At 44.9% G+C, this 18,475-nt stretch overlaps 1 protein-coding gene across 2 annotated transcripts in view; it reads right to left on the reverse strand.

Annotated features, from left to right (window-relative positions):
* Positions 1 to 18,249, reverse strand: part of RPRD1A (regulation of nuclear pre-mRNA domain containing 1A) — a 54,954-nt gene extending 36,705 nt beyond the window's left edge. The window contains exon 1 of one of the 2 annotated variants that reach the window (XM_040984900.1): positions 17,943 to 18,186. In XM_040984900.1, coding sequence (XP_040840834.1) covers positions 17,943 to 18,093 — 151 coding nt within the window. In that variant the 5' untranslated portion in view covers positions 18,094 to 18,186. Of the gene's footprint in view, positions 1 to 17,942 lie in introns of both variants that reach the window. The other variant, XM_040984899.1, reaches the window with a different exon arrangement.
* Between the last annotated feature and the right edge of the window lie 226 nt (positions 18,250 to 18,475).

Below are 18,475 nucleotides of genomic sequence, written 5' to 3' on the forward strand. Positions count from 1 at the left end.
CTCAGCTCTGGCCAGTGCAACCCCTTAAGGAGTGACCCAGGGGATGCAAGATCTTCCTCTCTGTTTCTTCTTCTATCTGTAAATCTGACTTCCCAATAAAAATAAATAAAATCTTAAAAAAAAAAAAAAAGAAGTTTTATGTAGTAAAAGGGTAAAGTGTCTATGATGTAATATTAAGGTATAAAACACACACACAGAGTAAAAAAAAAGACTACAATATCTTACATGATTTAAAAAAAAAAAGAAGGGCCTGGCGCAATTGCACAGTGGTTAAAGTCCTCACCTTGCACATGCCGGGATCCCATATGGTCACCGGTTCTAATCCCAGTGGCCCTGTTTCCCATCGAGCTCCCTGCTTGTGGCCTGGGAAAGCAGTTGAGGATGGCCCAAAAGTCTTGGGACCCTGCACCCATGTGGGAGACCCGGAAGAGCTCCTGGCTCCTGGCTTTAGTTCGGTACAGCACCGACCCATTGTGGTCACTTGGGAAGTGAACCATCGGATGGAAGATCTTTCTCTCTGTCTCTCCTCCTCTCTGTATATCCGCCTTTCTAATAAAAAAAAAAATCTTAAAAAAAATTCATATTAAAAAAAAAAGTAGATGAAGCCACCGACAATGAACCAAAGAATCCGTATCATAAGTGATTAATTTGTACCTAAATGCTAAAGGGGCCTGTGTATAGTGCTGATCTGGTAGGCTATTAATTGATTGTTCCTGGTTTATCCAGTTTTCATGTCAGGTGAGACAAACTAGAAGAAGAAAATCAGCACCAACTCAAACTGGTACCCACATGGGATGCAGTGAAGGATTAGCTTGCTATGCTACTGCACTGGCTTCAAAAACATTTTCTTGGAAGAGCAAGGGGACTTCAGTTTCATTCCCATTCCATAAATATAATTTAAGTGAATTTGACATGTATTCTACCACCATTGTACCCAGATTTTGAGATCCCCAGAAAATCATCAGGAGTCTGAAGTTGATGCAAATGCATTAGGGTGGTTTACTCAGGACAGCCTAGGCTCCCAGCAGTCACCCCAGCACAGCGGGACTGGGGGAGGAATGGCAGAAGCAGCAGGAAAAAAGGGCCGAGGTTGGATAGCGCAGGGTTTCTATACACTTCAGGCCAATTCCACACAACTATACAGGCATGATTGGTCAGTTCAACTGTTAACTTTTAAAGAGAGAAAGTTGGGAGGCTTCTACTGGTGGGTTTGAAACAAGCAACTTTCAAATAGCACAAATTGGTGGCCTATAGGGTAGTGAGTCTTATCTGACAAGCACACCAGGGGCCTCCTTCCTGAGGAGTGCTCAGCTGACGTGATCTGTCAGGTGTCCTGTAGACTGTCAGGCCCGGAGTTCACACAGCTTCCCCGCCAAGCAAGGCAGAAATCATAAAAGCAGAAAACACTGAGGTTCCTCACCACCACTCTTGGAGAAGAAAGTGTATGTTATAGTAATCTAATGTTTGGAATTCTTAGTATTTTTTACTTACTCACAATCAACTGAGGAGCTTGAATTTTGTTTGCCCTTTTAGTATGGGAAAGATGTTTCTTTGCCCTGGGTGACATTTTTCTTTTAAGATTTATTTTATTGGAAAGTCAGATATACAGAAAAGACAAAGACAGAGAAAGATCTCACATCTGCTGATTCACTCCCCCAGTAGCCGTAACGGCTGGAGCTGAACTGATCTGAAGCCAGGAGCCAGGAGCCTCCTCTGGGTCTTCCACACAGGTGAAGGGTCCCAAGGCTCGACTGCTTTCCCAGGCCATAAGCAGGGACCTGGATGGAAAGCAGGACCACTGGGATTAGATCCAGTGACCATATGGGATCCCGGCACAATGCGTGCAAGGTGAGAACTTTAGCCACCAGGCTACCGCGTTAGGCCCCAAAGAAATCTCTTTTTAAAAGGGGGGGGGGGGCCTGGCACAATGGTACAGTGGTTAAGGTCCTCACCTTGCACGCCCGGGATCCCATATGGGCGCCGGTTCTAATCCCAGCAACCCCGCTTCCCTTCCAGCTCCCTGCCTGTGGCCTAGGAAAGCAGTTGAGGACAGCCTAAAGCTTTGGGACCCTGCACCCACTTCAGATTGGCTCAGCTCCAGCCGTTGCGCTCACTTGGGGAGTGAATCATCGGATGGAAGATCTTCCTCTCTGTCTCTCCTCTCTGTATATCTGTCTGTCCAATAAAAATAAATCTTAAAAAAAGGGGGGTAAGAGGGGACCAAGAAGACAGACAAAACAAGGAGCCTGAACTTCTCCCCAGTTTGGAGCCACTCCCTATTTAGAGTGAGGTCATAGCAACCCTAGTAGACAGCAGGACTTTGCCTTTGTTGTAGCGGTAATGACGCCTCATGCTGCTTCGCACTTTCCATAGAGTCAGTGGAAGACAAAGAGAGCCAGAACTCTGCTCACACTCAACAGTAACAAGCAGTACATCCCTGTCCTGACAGAGTGGAACCACAGGAAATCCAGTTAAAACAAGATTAAAGGAGATTCTGAGTTCTCTAACACACTCATTTTGGAACAATAATTTAAGAAAAAAATTACTCATCATCTGTAGAATCAGGATTATCTCAAACTAAATGGAAAGACAAATGGCAACTTCAACCATACAGAAATATCAGAATTATCTGACAGACTTTGAAGAGACATCACAAAAAGGCTTTTAGCTATGAAAGTATTCTGCAAATATAACAAAATCCTTCTATCACTGCTGAAGCAGTGCAAGGAGAGAAAATTTAAATGCCAAAATCATATGTCATGAAAGATTAACAGTATTCAATCAATAACCTACACTCTCATATCTTGAGATTCTTTTTTTAAAAAGGCAAAATTAATAAGCAAGCAGAGGTAAGGAAATAATACAAATAAGAAAGATGACAACAGAAACAAAAATCTGACACAAAGAGCAAGTTGGTTCTTTGACAAGTTTAATGCAACTAAAAAATATCTGTGAAGAAAGACAAAGAAAAAAGACACAAAACAAAAATTACTAACGTCAGGAAAGAATTAGGGATAGTACTATAGATCCCACAGACATCAACAATATAATAAAGTGACGGCGGAATTCTGGCAGGTCCCGCAGGCTGTGAAAGCACCGTGGCACCAATGAGGGGAGAGTTTAAAAAGGCCCCTTCCCCATCTCTTCCGCACTCTTCTTCCTCTGCTGCCCATCTTTCACATGTCTTTTCTGCTGCACGGGGAAGGCCCATGACTGTGGTTCCCTGAAATAAAGGCCATCTAAATTCTTATTATATATTCAGTTGTGTTATTCTTTTCCTGGTGGTCAGCGAATCTAACATTAGGCATTGCATGGACAATTTTGAATACGTAAATTGGACACCTGATGAAGCATCTCTTCCTCAAGACACAAGCTATCACAATTCATTCAATGTAAAGTAGCTTGAATACCCTACAACAATTAAGAAAACTGAATTTGTAATGTTAAAGCTCCCCCAAAAAAGCAATCTCCAGGCTTCATATGGTTTCCACCAGAAATTTTTCTCAAATGTTTAAAGTATCTGAAGGGCTCGGGGCTGGGAGCACCTGGTTTGGTAGCCAGCTCTGCCCTCTGGCGCTGGCTGGCTAACACAGACCCTGGGAGGGAGCGATGACAATTCCAGTGACAGAGTCCTGCAATCCACACAGCAGACAGGCATGCCTTCCTGGCTTCCTTTCCCCCCCAAGACACTTGCAGCCATTTGGGGAGTGAGCCAGCAGTTTGGAAGTTGGGGCTTGCTCTTTGCCCCAATTCCACTTTAAGCAAATAAACATTTATTTATTTGCCTCTTTCAGAAAAAAGAAACTGTATCAACTCACACAAACAAAGGGATGAGCACTTGGTATACAAATTAAGATTTCATGGGGGACCCGGCACCATAGCCTAGCAGCTAAAATCTTTACCTTACACGCACCAGGATCCCATACGGGCACTGGTTCTAATTCCAGCGGCCCTACTTCCCATCAAGTTCCCTGCTTGTGACATGAAAAAGCAGTTGAGGACAACCCAAAGACTTGGGACCCTGAATCCACGTGGCAGACCTAGAAGAGGCTTCCGGCACTTGGTTTCGGATTGGTGCAACTCAGGCCATTGTGGCAGTTTGGGGAGTGAATCAATGGACAGAAGATCTTCCTCTCTGTATATCAGACTTTCAAATAAAATAAATCTTAACAAACAAAGACTGCATAGGAATGAATGCATTCAAAATCAGACAGCCTAAATTCAAGCTGTGGCTCTAACTCTGATACGACGTCCTGAGAGACATCAGTCATAGTGTATCCCACATGGATGACCCAGACTGAGTCCCAAGCTCCTGGCTTTTAGGCTGACCCAGCCCAAACTGCTGCAAGCTTCTCAAGAATCAACAAATGGAAAATATCTATCTGTGTGTCTACCTCTCTCTCTCTCTGCCTTTAAAATCAATTAAAAATAATTAAATTTCTTTAAATTTACTTGACTCTATAAAAAGCAAAACCCAAAGTAAAAAAAAAAAAAAAAAAGGTTAACTCAAAATGGACTGGGCCCAGCATGGCAGCATGGGGGCATAGCCAGCTAACCCTCCACATGCAACACTGGCATCCCATATGGGTACTGATTAGAGTCTCAGCTGCTCCACTTCCAACCTAGCTCTCTGCTAATGACCTGGAAAAGCACTGGAGGATGGCCTTGGTCCTTGTACCTGCTCAAAGAAGCCCCTGGCTCCTGACTTGAGACTGCTCAAGCTCTGGCTGTTGCAGCCATTTGGGGAGTGAATCAGCAGATGGAAGATCTCTGTGTCTCCCTCTCAGACTTTCAAGTAAAACGGATTAAATCTTAATTTTAAAAAATCTTAACAAATGGATTTTAAAAAATATAACTAAAAGAAAAAAACAAAACAAAACAAAAAAACCTCTTTAAAAGAAAACATAGACGAAATCTTCATGATAGTGTTGCCAGATTCCTCCTTGGCCAAGCCATCCAAAACACAAGTCACTATAATAACAAAAGGATCAACTGGATTTCAAAATAATTTAAAACTTTACTATATCAAACATCAAACTAACATTCAATATAACTTTCAAATAAAAATAAATCTAAAAAAAATGTGGGCAAAGAGCTTGAACAGAAAAATTTCCAAAGACATATAGATAGCTAATAAGTACAATAAACAATACTCAAAATCACTACACATTAGGCATATAAAAATCAAAACCACAAGCAGATATTGCTTCATACTAATCAGTAAGGCATTATCGGAAACAAAGCCAAGGGAGATGTTGGACTGTAAATTAACACTCCACTTGGGATGCCAAAAACTCCCCATGGAACTGGAGTCTCAGGTGTGCTTCCCACTCAAATTCCCTGTTAATGCATGGTCCGGGAGGCAGCAGGATCCCGCCCACGTGATTGGATCCCTGCAACCAATGAGGGAAACCTGAATTAATGCTAGGCTTATGGCTTCACCTCAACAGCCCCAGGTGTTGAGTATTAGGGGAGTAAACCAGTAGATGAGATCTCTTTCAAATACACGAAACGAAAAAACAAAACAAACAAACAAAAAACAAGTGTTATCAAAGATGCAGAGAAATGGGAATCCTGCTGCACCGCTAGCTGAAATGGAAAACACCGTAATGGAACAGAAATCATCTCAGTGCCCACATCTATAGGAGTCGTATTCACAACTAAAAAATGAAAGCAGCCCAGGTATCTTACCAAAGATGAATGGAAAAGCAAAATGTGACATTTATACATGCAACAACATGAATGAACTTTGAGAACATCATAAAAACAAATCGTATGATTCCATTATGTGCCAGAATAGTCAAATTTATCAAGAGAGGGCTGGGTTTGGCTCACAACTTTCGATACCACTTGATGGGATGCCTTTATCACATAGTGGAGTGCCTGATTCATGCCCTGGCTACTCATTTCTGCTGCAGTGTTTTGCTAATATGCATCCCGGGAGACAGCCAATAATGGTTCAAGTACTTGGGTCCCTGTTACATACCTACTAGAGCCTGGCAGACCCAAGCTCCTGACTTTGGCCTGGCCAGACTGGACCATTGTGCGCATTGGGGAAATTAATCCCATCCATCTGTTCCTGTTGTTTAAAATTTAAAAATGGGCCCGCTTTTACTTTTGCAGGAAATAGAGGAATGAACAAGTAGATGGAAACTCATCCTATCTTTCTGTCTCTGCCTCATTGATACATTCAGAAGTGAAATAAAATATTTTAAAGATAATGGATTAAACTCATAAATCAAACATCACAGATTAGTAGACCGGATTAAAAAACAAAACCCAACTATTTGTTGCCTACAGGAGACACATCTCAGCAACAAAAATCAGCGGAAACTATATCTCATGGATTTTGATGGTTTTTTGTTAGTTTCATCTCTTCAAAACACTTTCTTCTGAATAAAATCTTCAATGACTCATAGATCATACAGTAGCATCATTTTCTTTTTTTTATTGAAGATTTATTTTATTTTTATTGGAAAGGCGGATATACAGAGAGGAGAGAGAGGGGAAGAACTTCCATCCGATGATTCACTCCCCAAGTGAGCGCCCTACGGCTGGTGCTGTGCTGATCCAAAGCCAGGAGCCTCTTCCGGGTCTCCCACATGGGCGCAGGGTCCCAAAGCTTTGGGCCATCCTCGACTGCTTTCCCGGGTCACAAGCAGTGAGCTGGATGGGAAGCAGGGCTGTCGGGATTAGAACCGGTGCCCACAGTAGCATCATTTTCTGCAAGAAGTTTTTTGATTTTCATTTCTTCAGTGACACATTAGTCATTAGTAGCATGTTATTTAACTTCATGGTGTTATTAATTTCTTTTTTCTTCCTGCTGTTGATTTTGTATTGTGGCTTTTCATTTAAGGGGATGTATGTAATGATATAGTAATGATATAGGGGAACTCAGTGAGGGGGGAGGGAATAAGGGAAATCCCAGGGCTTATCGAACTGTATCATAAAATGATAATAATAAAAAGAAATTTAAAAATTTTTTTAAAGTAATGGGAAAAATTTTAAAAGAATTTTTTTAAAAAATTTGTGGACAGAAAGGAGAATGGTCAAAGAAGGAAATGGAGAGTAAATGTTTAATGATTAAAATCTGAAAATTCTGAAAATAAACAATGACAAATGCAAAGTAATGTGAATATATTCAATGTCATCATACAGGACACTACAAAAATTGTTAAAATAAAAATGTTATGTCTTTTTTGCTACAATGGAAACATGCACCCTCAAAAAAAGAGACCTATGTACTGAAAGACCAAGACTTAATAAAGCTAACTTTTTCTTTTTTTTTTTGAGAGCCAGGTTTACAGAGAGAAAAAGAATCAGAGAAAGATCTTCCAACCGCTGGCTCACTCCCCAAGTGGCCAGAGCTGAGCTGATCCACAGCCTGGAGCCCCTTCCAGGTCTCCCACAGGAGCACAGGATCCCAAAGCTTCCAGCCGTCCTCCACTGCCCTCCCAGGCCACAAGCAGGGAGCCAGAAAGGAAGTGGAACACCCAGGACACAAATCAGTGCCCATATGGGACCCTGGTAAAAGCAAAGTGAGGACCCGAGCCACTACGCTACCGTGCTAGGCCCAAAGCTAAGTAGTTATGCTGGTTCAATGTCCCAGCTGCTCCACTGCCTAACTAGCTTCCTGCTTAGGGCCTGAGAAAGCAGCAGAGGATGGCCTGTGGGATCTTAGGATCAACTTTATGGAGTAAGCCAGTGGATGGAAGATCTCTCTCCCTCTAAGGAACAGTATCAAGCAAAATAAATAAATATTTTTTAAAAGCAGTATAAAGTAGACAGAATGTCATCTGCAGCAATTTATTATAAATGTATGCAGTTATTCTGAAAGTTCATTTGAGGCCAGCATGTGGTACACCAGGTTAAGCCATACTTATGATGCCAACATCCCATATCAGAATGACATATTCCTATCTATCCCATACTCTGTATCAAGTCCTGACTGCTCTACTTCCAATCCTGCTCTTTGTTAATGTTCCTGGGAAAGCAGCAGAAACAATTTTTTTCAAGATTTTTTTATTTGAAAGCCAGATTTACAGAAGGCGAAAGAGAATATCCAAGAATATCAGTGGTTTAGTCGTCAAATGGTGAAACAGCCAAAGCTGAGCCAATCCAGAGCCAGGAATCAGGAACAATTTCTGGGTCTCCCAAGTGAGTACATGGTCCCAAGGCTCCAAGCCATCTTCCACTACCTTTCCAGGCCATACGTAGGGAGCTGGACGGGAAATGGAGCAGCCAGGACTGAGCCGGCACCCATATGTGATGCCAGTGCCACAGGCAGAGCATGAATCTGCTATATCACCGAGCCAGCCCTGAGAAAGACATCTTTTCAAACAACCGGATCATGGGATTTGGGAGGCTGTCCATCACAAGTCCTGCAATTGACAAACTGGAGGCTTAAGCAGGCCTACTATAAAGTTCACAGTCCAATTTCAAAGCTTTAAAACCAGGAGAGCCAAAGAGGTGGCTCCAGCCTGAAAGTTGGCAGAGTAGAGCTGGGACCAACAGCCAATGCTTCAATTCAGACTCTGAGGTAGCAAAGAGCTCCTGCCCCAGCTCACAGGCAACAGCAGGAGGCCCTTCCTTAATCAGCCTTCTGCTCTTCACCTCAGTCCTGTTCACATCAGGGAAGGCACCTGCTTCACTAGGCCTACCAGCTCAAATGTAACCACCCCCAGAGACTTCCAAAATCACATCAGCCCACAGGCCCGAGCACCATGCAGTCCAGTCAAGCAGACATGATCATCCATTTCAAACTTGTTCAACATAGCACCTCCTGAAACTGGAATTTCTGAAAATGGAATATTCTGATAGTTTAGCAAAAATAACTGTTTTTGAATCAAATTTACTTCACATAACCTATAAAATAGAGTATAACTTACGATTTGTGAAAATACTAAAGAGAAAAACTGTTAGATTAAATGTCTGGGGCTTTGTAAACCACGCTATTTGAAAGAGAATATTGAAATAAAGTGTGCCATCACATAAATCAACCAGTGCTATTTTCCTACTTACAGAAAATGTAACTGAGGATACATTAAAGTCTTTTCTTTTTCATGTGATTTACACATCTTTTACTTTTTCTTCTTTCAATCTGTACTAAAATAGTCACTTAACACAATTATCTGAAATGATACCATTTACAAAGCTTTATAATGTATCCTAAATGATAGCTGACCAAGTTTGAAAACTACTGAAATCTTTTTAAAAAGATTTACTTTCATTAGAAGCATACATTTACATAGAGCAGGAGAGGCAGAAGGATTTCCCTGCTTCTTACCCTGACGATTTCTCTTCTCTTTTTCTCTCCTCTCTAGTAATTTGAAAAAAAGTGCTGTTTCTTTTGGAGTTACCATTTTTATGTGTTAAAATAACTTAAGAGAATTTGCGTATGCATTTATTTATTTATTTCAGAATAGAAAGAAAGATCCTCCATCTGCTGATTCACTCCCCAGTTGATTGCAATGGCCAGGAGCTTCCTTCTGGTTTCCCACATGGGTGCAGGAGCCCAATTAGCTGGGCCTTTTCCCATTGTTTTCCCAGACACTTAAGCAGGCAGCTGAACTAGAAAAGGAACAGCCAGAACGACAGTCAGCATCCGTATGGAATGCTAGTGTTGCAGATGGTGGCTTAACTCACTATGCCACAATGTCAGTCTCTAAGTTATAATTGAAAAAGCCGGGCCTGGCGTGATAGCGTGGCGGTTAAGGTCCTTGCTTTGAACGCACCAGGATCCCATACGGTCGCCATCAGATGGAAGAGCTTCCTCACTGTCTCTCCTCCTCTCTGTATATCTGGCTTTGTAATAAAAAATAAAGAAATCTTTAAAAAAAATTAACACTTTCTAAAAAAAAAAAAAAGAACTGACATAAAAACCATTCACAATGGAGAGCTTTATTTCTGACACTGAATCAAGTAAGAGGCTTTAAAAAAATAAAGAGGTAATGAATTGCCCCTGGGTTGCAGCAGGCAATCCCCAGAGGAAAGCAAACAGCATCCCTCCACATGCCCCAAGGCACCAGACGATGGGCAGGGGAGGGGATATCTACCCTTAGTCCTGACAGCGAGCATTGGGACACCAACCAAAACACCAATTCACAGTGATAGTATTTCAACAAACTTTTTAGGGTATCAGCCTATTAATCAATAATTCTAACCTGCTGTAATGTTACAAAACTCATTTTTAATTACAGATATTATTAAAAAATGTGAAAGATCTATGAAAATGGAAACAAAGTTACATAGCTGGAATACAATCACATAGCAAATATATATTCAAATTCATAAAAATCAAAGGGGGTGGGCCCGGCGTAGTGGCGCAAGTGGTTAAGGTCCTCGCCTTGCACACCCGGGATCCCATATGGGCGCCGGTTCTATCCCGGCAGCCCCGCTTCCCTTCCAGCTCCCTGCCTGTGGCCCGGGAGAGCAGTCGAGGACGGCCCAAAGCTTTGGGACCCTGCACCCGTGTGGGAGACCCAGAAGAGGCTCCTGGCTTCGGATCGGCATAGCATTGGCTGTTGCGCTCATTTGGAGAGTGAATCATCGGACAGAAGATCTTCCTCTCTGTCTCTCCTCTCTGTATATCCGCCTTTCCAATAAAAAAATAATAAAAAAAAATAAATCTTTAAAAAAAAAAACCAAAGGGAGGAGGGTTTGGGGAGGGGCAGAGGGAATCCCAGTACCTATAAAACTGTGTCACATAATGCAATGTAATTAATAATAATAATAATAAAAAAAAACTAAGAAAAAAAAAAAAGCTTGGCAACATCAAATTTCAAATTTTAAGTATTTTTGTTAATTATTTATTTTTATTTACTTTTTTTTTTTTTTGGAAAGGCAGATTTTACAAAGGAAGAAAACAGAAGGAAAGGTCTTCCAACTGCTGGTTCACTCCCTGGATGGCTGCAGCTGAGCTGTTCGGAAGCCAACAGGAGCTTCTTGGAGGTCTCCCATGGAGGAAACCCAAGGACTGGAGTCATCCGCCACTGCTCTCCCAGGCCATTAGCAGGCAGCTGGATCAGAAGTGGAGCATGGACTCTATCCTGTGCCCATATGGGATGCTGAGGATAAGACAAAGCAATGTCTACCAATTCATTCTAACTTCAGAAGAAAAAGAAGCATGTACAAGACAATCTATGAGGTCCTGAATTTGTCAATCCAGAACAGAACTTCCTTATTTTAAAGATGGGTGTTGGTGGTTTTTTAAAGCAAATGTTCTTTAACTGTTCTATTTTTTTTAAAAACAAAATAAATCAGCACAGCTAAGAATACTTATTTTAACTTCTCATATACTTACAGCCTTTTTTCGTAAACTCAAATTCAACAAATACAAGTATATAAGAACTGCCATTAAAGGTAGCACAATAGAGCTGTGCAAGCACAAAATTCAAAGCAGAGCCCACCAGGTACTTGATAATCAATATATAATCCCCAATTACAATACAATGATCATTGGTTCCTGGGTACTGAGTGGTTCCCATTACCATTGTACCACAGGAGACAGGATCCTGAATTTGAGGAACACTGGACACAACAGCCAGGACTGCCCCACCAGTGTGCAGCAGTTGGTCACAGCAGCAGCTACATTAAACCCCACTGCTGCACCTTCCACCAACTTTCCACTTTCCATCAACAGCACCATCGCCACCCTCCTTTAAAAGCCTCTTAGACTACTCTCAGGCATTTACCTTTTTTCGAATTATGAAGCAATCCAGAACCCAGCTAATTTTTAAAAATTTATTTTTAAAAAATATATTCCACAATATTAGCTTAAATTTTAAGCCATTTTCTCTCTCCCCATGGTAACCACTATCCTGGAATATGGTGTTAAGCATTACTGTGTATTTTTTTTTAAGAGCTTTTTCTTTTTCCATTTTTAAAATTATATTTTTGACAATCTATGCATAGTTAATTAGAGTAAAAAAGGTTCAAGGGCCACAGGAAAGTGGGCAAGACTATTATCTCCATATTGTTTCCTTCATGTATCTGAGATAAAGGGGGATCTTAAGGGAGAAGCCCCACCCAGTCTCCTCCCCAGGTCCCAAATGCGGGACATGCTCCGAGGGTCCCGCTCAAGTGGTTTTGATAGCCCATCAGCCATGAACTGCTGCCAATCTCACCACTCCAAGCACAATGAGGTCAATGAAGAATCCACTGATTGATTGACATGGTTCATCGCAGAGTCTCCACCTACCCAGCTCTTCATTGTCAACGTATGGCTGAGGTGGTTGGCTGACCCGTTCTGTCCTCTGTCTCTGTCTTTTCTTGGTTGGGGTTCAGAGTCCGGCACTTTGATTGGGGAGGTCCCCAAAGAAACTCTGTCTGAGGTGTGTCCAGACCAGATTCTTGTATGTGCTAGCAAGTACAGGGCTTGGAAAAATCCATTGCCCCAATCAGCTGGTGGTTGCAATTGCTGGGTCGGTTCTGCCTCCAGCCCTGTCCTCCACGGAAACCAATGGGCGTTGCAGTCCAGCCTGGTTCTGCCCAGCACACACATAAACCAGTGGGAGCTGCAGCCTAGTCACAGCAACCCACAATAACCCCCACCAGGTCCGCCCCCTACCCTGGTTTGCCAATATGTACAGCAGACTAGTCCATTCTGTCCCACATCCCATTCAGCTCTCATTCTTGTCAATGGGCACTAAAGCCTAGTTTCATCTAACCAGCTCCACTAATCCAGCCCGCACGGCTGTTGTTGGGTACCTCTCTGTCTAGCCACCCCAGCTCCAGTCCTGGTTTTTTGTGCCCTCCAGTGGGAGTGGTAACCCAAGAGGGAGGAGCCCACTATTTCTCTCCTAGGCCACTCCCACTCCTGGATTATGCACTCTCCAGGTGGTTCTGTGATTTAACTTGACAGAATTAGCCCCCAGTACCAGCTTCTGCCAGTTGTTCCTGCGGCTGGGACCAACCATCCCTCACCCACTCTAATTTTTGTTTGTTGTATATCTGACTTTTTTATTGCAAAGTCAGATGTACAGAGAGGAGGAGAGACAGAGAGGAAGATCTTCCATCCGAAGATTGACTCCCCAAGTGATCACAATGGCCGATGCTATGCTGATCCAAAGCCAGGAGCCAGGAACTTCTTCTGGGTCTCCCGCGCGGGTGCAGGGTCCCAAGGCTTTGGGCCATCCTTGACTGCTTTCCCAGACCACAAGCAGGGAGCTGGAAGGGAAGTGGAGCTGCTGGGATTAGAACCAGCACCCATATGGGATCCCGGGACGTTCAAGGTGAGGACTTCAGCCGCTAGGCCACACCGCCAGGCCCTGCTGCTTAATTTTAATTCAGTCATGCTGTTTTATGCAGTTCTGGGCCCATTTACAAAAACTGTTAAGACAGTTTTATATGAATTTCATAACTTAGGCCCATTCTGTAACTAATGGAGTGTAAGCTGTTTTCAATTCTTTTACTACAAGGCTGCCAACATGATACTCCTTTCTGGGGTATACTCACATTCTACAAAGAGAACTGCAGCTTATGAGGACACAAACTTGCAACTTCAGTATCCACTGTCAAGTCCATCCCTACAAAGGATACACCTTTCCACATTCCCACCAAGCAGCATCACAATGTTATTTCTCTTTATCCACGACAGTTCTTCACAGCTTTTTCTGTTGCCAAAATAATGAACAGTGGTACCACTCCACTTTATTTTCCTTCTGAGTTGCAAGATTAAGTATCACTTACTGGCCTTTCAAGCTTCCACCTGTGAAAATCCTAGAACCATCATTCCCATTTTCTGATCATTTGTGTGACCATCCTCAAGAGCCCCAGGGTGTCAACTCTTCAGGGCTCGCTTGTGTTTCTCAGTGCTTTCAGCAATAATAAGGATAAAGCTGAGGCTGATTTGAAGTCCAGTGGAACACAGAAGCAAAGCCAACTCCACTGGACCTTTCAAGGTTCTTTCTGTATGGTTGTTTGAATTATTTTATTTGAAAGACAGTAAGAAAGAAGAGGTAGAAGGAGGAAGAAATCGTCCCACTCGGTTCACTCCCCAACTGCCGCAACCACAGCAGAGGCCAAGCAAGATAGCAGGACACCAGCCTCTTCATCAACATCTGCCACAGGTGGCAGGGTCCAAGAATTCGTACCAACCTCCACTGCTTAGCGAGGCACATTAACAGGGTGCTGGGTTGGAAGTGGAGCAGCCAGGCCAAAATCAAAGTTCCCTCTACCCGCTAGACCAAAACGCCACCCACCCCCATCCTCCCATTTGGGTATTTACATTAATGCTGTCCACTCACAGATGAACATACTGTGAAAGCCGTTTCACAGGAGCCAGTGCAATGGCTAACCCTCTATCTCTAAGCGGTAGCACCACATATAGGCCCCAGTTCATCCTCCAACTGCTCCACTTCCCATCCAGCTCCCTGCTAGTAGCCTGGGAAAGCAGTAGAGGATGGTCCAGATCCTTGGGACCCTGCACCCATGTAGCAGACCCGAAAGAGGCTCCTGGATTCAGATCATCTCAGCTTTGGCTACTGTGGCCATTTGGGAAGTGAACCAGTGGATGGGGGACCTGTCTCTCTGTAAATCTGCCTTTCTAATAAAAATAAATAAATCTTTTTCTTTTAAAGATTTATTGTATTTTTATTGCAAAGGCAGATATACAGAAAGGAGGAGAGACAGAAAGGAAGATCTTCCATCTGATAAATAAATCTTAAAAAAGAAAAATAAGGGTGGGTCTCAGGACAGGGCGTCTCATGCCTGGATCCCAGACAGCCGCCATGTACACATGGTGAGCTGTTCCCGGGAAGCCAGTGTGCCATTTGGTACCAGGCTCCGCCTGCTGACCACCTGGCCGGGGAGCTCTGGGGAATTGGTTCTTTGAGTTGCTGCTTAATTAGCTTCAGGTTGAACCCACTGTGCTTCTTGGACCTGAAACGGGCAGTAACTCTTCCTTTGTAAAACTTGTAATCACTAATAATGCTGAGCACCAAATTCCAGTCATGCAGAAGCTATGGCTTGGGGCTTGTCCTGCAAAAGTAGCTTCAACAGCTGGCCAATGTGTCAACTGGTAATGGAACAGAGTAGATTAGGCACGACTGAGCAAACCTTAGCCCACAAGTAAAACTAGAAACCAGGAGGGAGCAGAGGTCATGCCGAACTAGGCTCTTGTACCTACTGGTCTGCGGGAGCCAGGGACACTAAGCCACAGTGTCTAAGGCAGAGTTCGGGACAGGGGAGGAACTGTGCCAAGCTGAGTCAGAGCATCCACTGGCAGGCAAGTGATCTATGGCTGGGAACAGGCCCGGTTGGGGAGCAAAGGGGACAACCCTAGCTGGGTTGAGGTTCCTACCAAGAGGCGCGGCGCGTGGCCTGGAAGGGGGGCTGCGTTCTGATCTGGAATCAGTTGTAGTCTCCCTTGGCACAAGTGTGGACTGGGATTGGATGCACCAAACTGGCCGGACCCCAACACCCCTTGGTGTCCTGGAGGACCAGGGCAGATGTATGATGGACTACGCAAGGTCTCAAACCCCTACTGAGCCACGTGTGAGCCATATGTGGGTATGGACAAACCATGGCTGGGCTGAAACATCCAACAGCAAGAACCAGATTGGGTTGAAGGCCAGTCAGGAAAAGCCACAGTTCCTGCTATGACAGGAGGTGGACTGAGTAGGGTTGGCTCATGGACCCACTGGTAAGTGTGAAACCCGGCATTGGGAGAGGTTCTGATGGAGGAGCCTGGACAACTCCTCTGGCAGGACACAGACAGCAGGTAAGCCCAAGAAACATGATAGGAAACAGCCCAGAAAAGGCCATGGAAAGCTACAAACTGGCATGCAATTGGCAAACGTGGGGCAAGACCAGGCTGAATCTGTCCACGTCAACCACTGGCAAATCCAGGCACCAGTGTGGGTCAACCAAGGGTTGGTCGCAAAGAAGACTAGTGCACAATATGGAATGCCAAGGTGAGGTTGCCTGTACCGGAAGGGACCACAGCGCCCAACCAGCCTGAGAACAAGAAAGGAAGTGGGCAGAGCTGGCAGGGGAATAAGGGAGGGTTCCTTTGCAGGACAGCTACTTCCGCAGGAGAGCATAGGCTGGGATTGGGGGCAGACCAGACTGGGGAGAGCTACCACACCTGTGCGCCTCATGTGGACTAGATCAGGGAAAAGCCGGGCTGGGCTGATTATTCCTACTGGTGCAAACAAAATTAAAGTGGGCGAGGGTTGTTTGGGCTTAGCCACAGCATCAGCTGGAATCTGGGAGTGGGAGAGGCCTGGGAGGGAAATAGTGGGCTCATCCCTCTGGCGTTACCACTTCCACGGCAGGACATAAAACTAAGATAGCGGCTGGGGTGGAATGGGGTGTGAGACAGACTGGATTACTGCTACACTTACTGGCAAACCAGGGTAGGGGGCGGGCCTGGTGGGGGTTATAGTGGGTCGCTCCAACTAGGCTGCAGCTCCCACTGGTTTATGTGAGGGCCAAGTATGTGCTGGGCAGAACCAGGCTGGACTGCAACACCCATTGGTTCCAGTGGAAGTCGGGAGTGAAAACAAAACCAACCCAGCAATTGCAACCACCAGCTGATTGGGGCAATGGACGGAGCCAGGCCCCGTACTTGTTAGCACATACAAGAAGTTTCTTTGGAGATCTTCCTAATCTAAATGCTGGACTCAGAACCCTAACGAAGAAAATAGGTCAACCAGCCATCTAAGCTATGATGGACTATGTCAATCAGTGGATTTTTCAAAGACCTCATAGTGCTTGGAGTGGCAAGATTGACAGCGATTCATAACTTTTGCAATATCAAAACCACTTGAGCAAGAACCTCAGAGCATGCCCTCCCTACATCCGGGACCTGGGGAGGGTGGGAAAACGGGTGGGCCTTCTCCCTTAATACCCCCCTTTAACATGAAGGTAACAATATGGAAAACATACTAGTATTATCCACTTTCCTGTAGCCCTTGAACCTTCTTACCCTAATTAACTATGTAAAGATTGTCAAAACAAAACAAAAATAAAATTTAAAAAAAAAAAGAAAAATAAAGCCACTTGGCCTTACATACACATAAAAGTGAAAAACAATACGGTAAATCAATTTCTTCTGACATTTCCTTAGCCATAAGCAAATAACACAATACCTACAACGCATCCTCACTCCATGCAGCCAGTAACATCATATTTTGGCTCTCATACCAACATCACCACTCAGCTCCCACTTGGGTCAGCAGGCAAGCGTCTTTTTTGCTTAATAAGGACTACAATTCTAAATACTTAAGAAAAATCTGAACCAATAATAAAGAGTGCTCACTCTATCCAACGAATCATGAATCAAAGTCAGACTAAGCAAATGTATTATGTTCAGACTAACAAAATCCAAGCCACATAAATAAAGTTGCTCTAGGTATTTCAGAGACACAAATCTACTTAAAAAAAAAAAAGTTTGTTTTGTTTATAGAAGCACTCTGAACTGTTTTTGCAAAATAAACACTGCAACAAAGGTATCAAACCTAACGCCTTTCAGACGTCTGCCAAGAAACTTTGCCCAATCCAGAGTGTCCAAAATCTGGGCCCCTGTTCACATCATGCACCTTCTATTTTAGACACCCCAGCTCCACAGCCGATTCCTCCGTTAATTCCGCAAGGCTGGCCGATACGGTTACAGGCGCGATCAAAGTCCCAGGCACCTACCTTCTCCCTACTTCTCTACCTCTCCTTCGCCTATCCTCCATGGTAACCCACGGAAATAAACCTAGAACCTGCCTGCCTTTCTGGCCTTAACTGGGCACAGTCTCAAGCCCAGGCCACACTATTTGTTTTCAATCAACCTTCTGCGATGTTGACCCCTCCCGTTCTCCTTCCACACCTGCTCGGCGGCGCCGCTCCTCCCCAGCCCGCGGACCATCGCGCGCGGGCCCCGACCCAGGGCTCCGCACGCCGGGGGTGCAGGGCAGCCTGCCGGGGGTCCCGGCGGGTCCCGGCCCACTCACCTTTGCGTAGCTCCCGCTCCCACACGGTGACGATGGGCCGCGAGTGCTTACGGTGGTGGATAAGCCACAGGGACAGGGTCTGCACGCTCTGCTGCGAGTTGCTCAACTCCGACAGCTTCTTCTCCAGCGCCGCCTCAGAGAAGGCGGACATCCCTCCGACACCACGTTCACGCCGGCCCGCGCGGTGGGGCAGGAGGGGAGGAGAGTTTCGCCGCCCTCGTCGCGGCCTCGCCCCCTCACCCCACCCTTCCCCACGCCCTCACCGCCGCCGCCGGCTCCTCCGGGCCCGGCCGCAAACCAGCAAGATGGCGGCCGGCCGGCAGTGACGTCAGGCGCGCAGCACAGCCCGGGAGGAGGCGCCTCCGAGGGACGGAAGGGGAGAGGCCGCAGCAAGTGCGTGTGCTCCGGGTCAGGCCTGGAGCGGGAGGGCGAGGCTGGCTGGGCCTCGAGCCCACCTGGTGGCAATCTCTTTTATGTATGTCTTAGGATAGGCTGTGGAATTTACCCCCACCTTCCCCTTTCCTCCATCCCCC

The sequence above is a fragment of the Ochotona curzoniae genome, unplaced genomic scaffold (assembly GCF_017591425.1).
Source record: "Ochotona curzoniae isolate NIBS_2020 unplaced genomic scaffold, NIBS_Ocur_1.0 contig_43, whole genome shotgun sequence".
In the NCBI taxonomy this organism is placed as follows: Eukaryota; Metazoa; Chordata; class Mammalia; order Lagomorpha; family Ochotonidae; genus Ochotona; species Ochotona curzoniae.